This window comes from Amphiura filiformis, chromosome 2, assembly GCF_039555335.1.
Source record: "Amphiura filiformis chromosome 2, Afil_fr2py, whole genome shotgun sequence".
NCBI lineage: Eukaryota > Metazoa > Echinodermata > Ophiuroidea > Amphilepidida > Amphiuridae > Amphiura > Amphiura filiformis.
Window position 1 is genome coordinate 29,051,036 of NC_092629.1, and position 6,468 is coordinate 29,057,503.

General features: G+C 37.9%; 1 protein-coding gene across 1 annotated transcript; it reads right to left on the bottom strand.

Annotated features, from left to right (window-relative positions):
* Positions 1-377: 377 nt before the first annotated feature.
* Positions 378-2,796, bottom strand: LOC140135810 (uncharacterized). The gene is made up of 2 exons (XM_072157434.1): positions 2,617-2,796; positions 378-1,906 (listed from the first exon to the last, which is right to left on the bottom strand). Exon 2 carries the CDS (start codon positions 1,900-1,902, stop codon positions 589-591), a length of 1,314 nt encoding a protein of 437 aa, XP_072013535.1. The 5' UTR covers positions 1,903-1,906; positions 2,617-2,796; the 3' UTR covers positions 378-588.
* Positions 2,797-6,468: the final 3,672 nt, after the last annotated feature.

Genomic DNA, 6,468 nt, shown 5'->3' on the forward strand with positions numbered 1-6,468 from the left:
ATTTTTTTTCCCAAAACACCAAAAAAAATTAGGTCTTTTTGGGAAAAAATCCATATCTTCAATATGAAAGGTCAAAATTTTCAATTGACCGTCGGCTTTTCCTCGCTGCTACATACACTTTAAGAATATATCATTAGATTTATATGATTTACTTCGAGGACTGTATCAAAAATTTGAAAAATATCAAATTTATATAATTTGTCATAAAATTTGTATTATATTGTGATTTTCAAAAAATTAAAAATATTTGATATCAGAAAAACATGCTTCGTATTCAGAATGCAATTCGATACGTTTGAGGTGCTGTCATATCCAACAAAAATACTGTCGAAACGCCATAAACGCTCATTCTAGATCCCTTAAAAGATTCATTCTTTCTGAGCAGCATTTTTTAGTTCTGTTGATGGAAGTATCTTTAACGTTAGTTCTAGTATATGTCGCAGCTTGACTATTCTGTGCAATGCCGTCTAGTGTTTCCGCGGCTAGCACATCGCGTTACTATAGCCTGGAATAAATACTGTGCAATATAAATTTAATTGGATTAGAAAGTGCCGATTTAGCCGTGTCGTAAAGCCAACTACTAGTTGCTCACTTAAGATGGACAATTTTTATAGATGTTTCCTCGGCAACAACAAGCTGGTCCTCGGCGGGTGTCAGCGCGATCCCCCATGGGTTCGTCACGTTTTCTGTAATACACCCAACGTAGTTGCCATCTTCTGTGAACTGATGTATCCCGCGCATACCCTTACGGTTTCCAACGTAGATGTTGCCATTAGATGTGCAACAAATGCCGGTGACCCAGTTGAGAATGACGCTCTCCATTGTATCGAAACTACGCAGACGATGCCCGATGCTATTGAGAATCTGAAATCCGGCACGACTACTTGCGCTTACAATGACTTTATCATTAGCGGAGACTGCGATGAAGTATGGTGGAATACTGATGCTGAAGCCGCTAATTTGCTCTCCGCTCGGATGATGAATGCTAATAAAGTTATGCTTGACATCCCCAATAAGGATTTGACCTTTGCCATTGATAGACAGGCCGCGAAGATCAGGCGTTTGGGAGCTGAGAAACGGATTAAAAGGCGTCTTTGGTTTTATGCGAAGGAACAAGCTGCCGTCAAAATCGTAAACGAGAACATTCTGGCCGCAAGTTGATACGTAGTATAGTCCTTGTTCACTTACTATAACATCCCAAGGGCAGTCTGTATCGGTGGCGCTTTTTAAGCGCAACAGATACAATCCTTTGTTGTTGAACACCTTGACTGGTCTGTTAGGTTTGAATTCAGCCACGACGATGTCTCCAGAGGGCGCTACTGTAATACCTTTGGCATCCCCCATCATTTCATCTTGAATGTTGAGCTCTTGTGTGTAGCCTCGCGATCCTGCTACAAGGGTACCCAGACTGGTGATTTCAAGGATGGCGTTATTAGCGTGGAATTCCACAATGCTGATTCTGCTTGGCAACGTAATTGGCTGAAGCTTACTGAGCTGCTGGAGGGTGTCTGAAAGTACAGGATATGCGGATGCAATTTCGAATGGTGATCCAATTTTGGTGATCTGTGAGGCCATCGCGATGGCATTATCTAAACGAGCCTTATGACATTGCAAATTCTCTTCACTTTCAGACAGAGTTCTTGCTGTGTCCGACTTCCATTTGCGAATTTCCTCCTTCGCTTTAAGACTGCTCTTTTCTAGCTGATTCTTAAATTCCGACAGCGCCTGTTGCTTAGCAACTTCAACAGATTTCGATGTCGTTTCTGCCGCTCCATCTAACCTCTGTGTTGCGGATTTTGCATCTTCCATCGCGGAGTCTACTTGATGGGCAATCTTCTCACAGTTTTCCAACATGATCTGCAATTCTTTCTTGTGCATTCTGTAAGCTCTGTCGAGATCCATGTATCTGTGGGAAAAACAAGATAAGGGTGTGACGTAATACCTTTGTTTGGCGCATGGACCTCTTCAGTTCATTTATAGATGTCTGGGTGTGATACTTCCGGTTAATCTTTTAAACTGAATACATCTAGTTACATCATCGACGTGTTCGAGTAAACTGATCCATTCAACGTATTGAAAAGTGTGGGAGATGCTAATTAGATTGGGTGCATATTGGTGATTATTGTTGTAAATATTATTTGCTTAGTACAACTAGTATTGCCTCTCGAAATAATTCTCGTTAACTAGCTGTAACTAGTTTTTTTGATCATTGCCTTATCTAAATTATAATACTACTTATTTCTGTATTTGTCACATTACTCTTGTAACTTATAATATTTGTAATATAATTGATATACTGCTCTGTATTACTTATTTTGATGTGTGGGGAAATAAAACTGAACTGAACTGAACTGAACTGATGCAAGACGTTGAATTTATCACAATTCATCACGCATACAAATAGATAAATGCGAATTCACCCCAGTTTCAAGAACTTTTCCAATAACTTACAGCGTATACGTATGGCAATGAATAACTGACATTCCTCAAGTATAATCATGAAAACTAGACGATCTTTAGCATGTTTTCGTTGTTGAAAGGGCGCGTCTGCGTGGTTTACTTCGCAGACGACACGGACGTATAGTTAAACGGTGATGAACAACGGTAAGAACATACCTGTGTCCTGGTTTCTTGTGTTTTGCCACTGTACAAATTTCACAGATGACATCACCACACGTCTCACAATAAATGCAAAGCTTCTTCCCCTTATGTATCCTACACGTCGTCTGCTGCTTGCTATCTTGTTGCGCATGCGCTGCAGGGGCCTCTTCCACCGAGACGATTTGGTGACGTTAAAGAATTCTCATTGAGACATGGGCTTCTTTACACTTCCGGCACAAGAAATCTTTGCAATTCACACAATGCGCCACAGCTTCTTCGTCCGCCTTTTCGCAACTTGTACATGTCACCTTCTTCCCCTTTAACTTCTGTTTCGCAAGTTTCCGATCTTTCAGTGACGTCACGAAGAAATTTGACTTTAGTTCGGTTGCTCCTCCAGGTGGAAGCTGAGTTTTTTCGCGACAGATTGGACAGCTGACGATATCACCACCTTCCCTTTGTTTGCCCATTCTTGGATACACAAGAGACAGTACGTATGAAGGCATGGGAGTGCTTTAGGTTCGGTCATCATCGAATGACAAATGCTGCATTTTGTAAGATCTTCTGTAGATTTCTGCTTTGATGACATTTTAACAGATTTGGTGTGTTGAAAACTGTTAAATCAAAATTTAAAAAAAAAAGTGATTAAAGATGACCAACTTGTGTCGAAATTATAATAATTTGCCATAACATTTGTATTATAACGCTAATTTAAAAAACACACACAATTATTTGACATCAGAAGGACATTTCTCGTATTCAGAGTGCAATTTGGCGTGTCTGATGTGCTATTAGCTCCCACAAAAATACTGTGAAGTAGACTATATAGATAGAGAGGACAGCCGGGGAAAATCTACAAGGGGGAGATAGGTCGAAATACCGATTCCCCATTGAATCAACTCATGTAAGTGGGTTAAGGGGACTCGATCTTTTGTGCGTAATTATAGAGGGCCAGGAGATTCACTCTATCATTAAAAAAATCATTTGAAGAAGTCAAATAACTCTAAGAATAATAACTGTAGTGTAATTCACGCCAGACACAATTTCTTTATATGACAAAAATTATTTTTGTTATCGATCAAAAACGAACGTTTTATCAATTTTAAATTTAGCCTGAATCCGTAAATATGGTACCTCTCGCCCTTTTTTTTAGGTCAAGGCTGTTTTTACCATTATGCAGCGAACCATTGTTAAAGCTATTTCACATACATGTATAAAACATTCTAGAGAAAGAATGAAGCCATATACTGTTGAAATATCTTTAGTTGATTTCGAATGATAATGTCATGAAGTCGTAAATTTTAATTCCTAAAACCAAAACAAAACATAATTGCGACGCAGATATTTCCCGACTTACGCAATTTCATCATCACATCAGTGTCTTTATTATTTGTTTGAAACCTTTCCCAAACGTTCGTGCTCTTTATGCATAAAACGGCTAATCTATCTTTACAAAACGCGTCTTTTTAGTAAACAAAAGGCGAAAGATGGCATTATGAGATTTATCATTTATCATTACACTCCTCCACTCAACTGCCACCGTGGCCGAACGCTGAAAGCGCTAGACGCGTAATCGAAGGAAGTTTCGAATCGCTGGTTCGAATCCCAACGAAGCCTGTGGAAACTTTTTTTCTTCAAAATTCAAGATCGCATTCCGAAATGAGTCACTTGTCGGTAAATCATGTATCGTATCCTTAAGGGTAGACAAGGTATTGTTGGTCGAAGCAGCCAAAAATATCGATTTTCATTATGTATAAATATTTATTATATATATTAATTTATAAATCCAAAATTTATTTATTTATTTTATATGTATATCAATATATTATTGAAAAATAACACTTTGATGTTTTGCAAAAGTTCATTCTACAAACCATATACTTTCAAACCTTGCTTGATTTATCGTTTTTAATGAGTTATGTACGTTTATGTAAGTGTTGCTGGTATTTCAGCCCTCCTACAACATAACTGAAGAACCACATGACCTACAAAGTATATCTGTAATATTTGAATTCTTTACACACTCGCTATGATATGAGAAATTCGATTTTTGCCAAAGCTGACTACCATTCGCAAGATGCTATGAACTACCAAATCGCAACACTTTAAAATAGTGTCAAACCTTAATAGGGTTCCAATCGGGGAGCTGACGCCCCGTTCTCAACCGCTAGTTATGCTACTGCATTCATACCACACGTTTCATGGTGTTCAGCATGCACATGTGAACCTTTATCTTCAGTCTTGGCCAAAGAATCATGAATTCAAATAATGAAACACTTACCATGTAAAGTTTACTCTGATTTCAATTAGCCCTGTTCTTAAGTCGTATGTTGTGGCTTTCGCATGCAGTAGGTCTACTTGTGCTAGACAAATATAATTGGTCTGTTACTTTGACCAAGACAGTCAAAACCACCCTCCTAGGTCAAAGATAAAGACATGTGTCCACATGATGTCCAAAATCTATAGATTGTGATAATTTAACTTGAACACTCCGTAAATAAGGGAATTGCAACTAATTTAAAACGTTCACATACATAAATTATAACCTGAATCCTTCACGTTGCCTTAAACCCGATGACCGATTGCCCGCGCGTAGTTGTTAAAATTAATACTGAAATATCTAATTTACATAATATGATAAAGGACTTTGGGCTATTCCATTTGAAATCCACACTAACCCTGTGAAAGATTTAGCTAAAATCTTCCACAGAAGGAGTATGGGTTTCGAATGGAATTGACAACGTAACTTCCATTTGAAATACTCAATCCAGGTAACGCCATAATACAGGGGGATGCGGGTTTCCAAGTAATTAACCCTGACCAATTACATTTGAAAAACATAATCCCCCTGTGGAATATATTTCCCAAATCTTCCACAGGGGTAGTGTGGATTTCAACTGGAATAGTCCATTGGACCCTGACCATTAGGGAACTAAATAATGATAATTAAAAAATATTTACCTGTTTCTGTGGTGTGTAATTCAAGAACCTCAAAACATGCTTAAACACTTCAATACTCAAACACAGATTACCATGGTTACTCCAAATCCATGAGAAATACTTTTTTGTTTCTGAGTACAACTTTAACTTGAATGCTCTTTCTCATCATATATTGTTACACAACATCATTATGTTACGCTACTCATATCGTAAAACATGTCTTGAGCCACAACATATACGACTTGAGTCGACGGGAAAATAATCCCATGTGATCGATAACTCAGGTTTATTCTCTATAGTGTGAACGGAATAATTATCTATGCGGTGTTGTGATGATTGCTTGCAAAATATTATTTGTGTACAATATGATAACATTGATAACAATTGTTTGAATTTGGTATCAGGGAATCATGGCTTCCCATCATGCATTATGGTAAACCAAATAACCAAACTAAAGACAAATATATCTAAATCAAAGCAAGCAGCCAATACCTGTACACTTTAGCTAAGATTAAGATTTTATTTGTTGTCATCGTTAAATACAGACACGGTGATCTAAAACCTAAGGAAGGAACTAAATCAAAAGTTGCACTTTTGTGTTCTTATCAATGAAAGCACGTCGCTAGTTTTAACGTGCTAATAATAAATTGGAAGCACGGCGCTAGTTCTCTTGTTCGAGAGTGCTTTGTGTAAAAATTAATAGGACATACAATGGAGCAAACTGCAATTTTGGAATTTGCATCATCCTTGGATTTTTGAATCGTACTGCCTTTATTTGTTTGACCAATATCAACGAATGAGGTCTTAAATTCGAGCTATTGGCTGCTGGTTCCAATTATGACACATCTGTCTTGGTTTAGGATATACAGGGGGCGAACACGACTGGTATCTTATTGCTTGGCCAACTGTATTTGTTAGTGTCTACAGCCT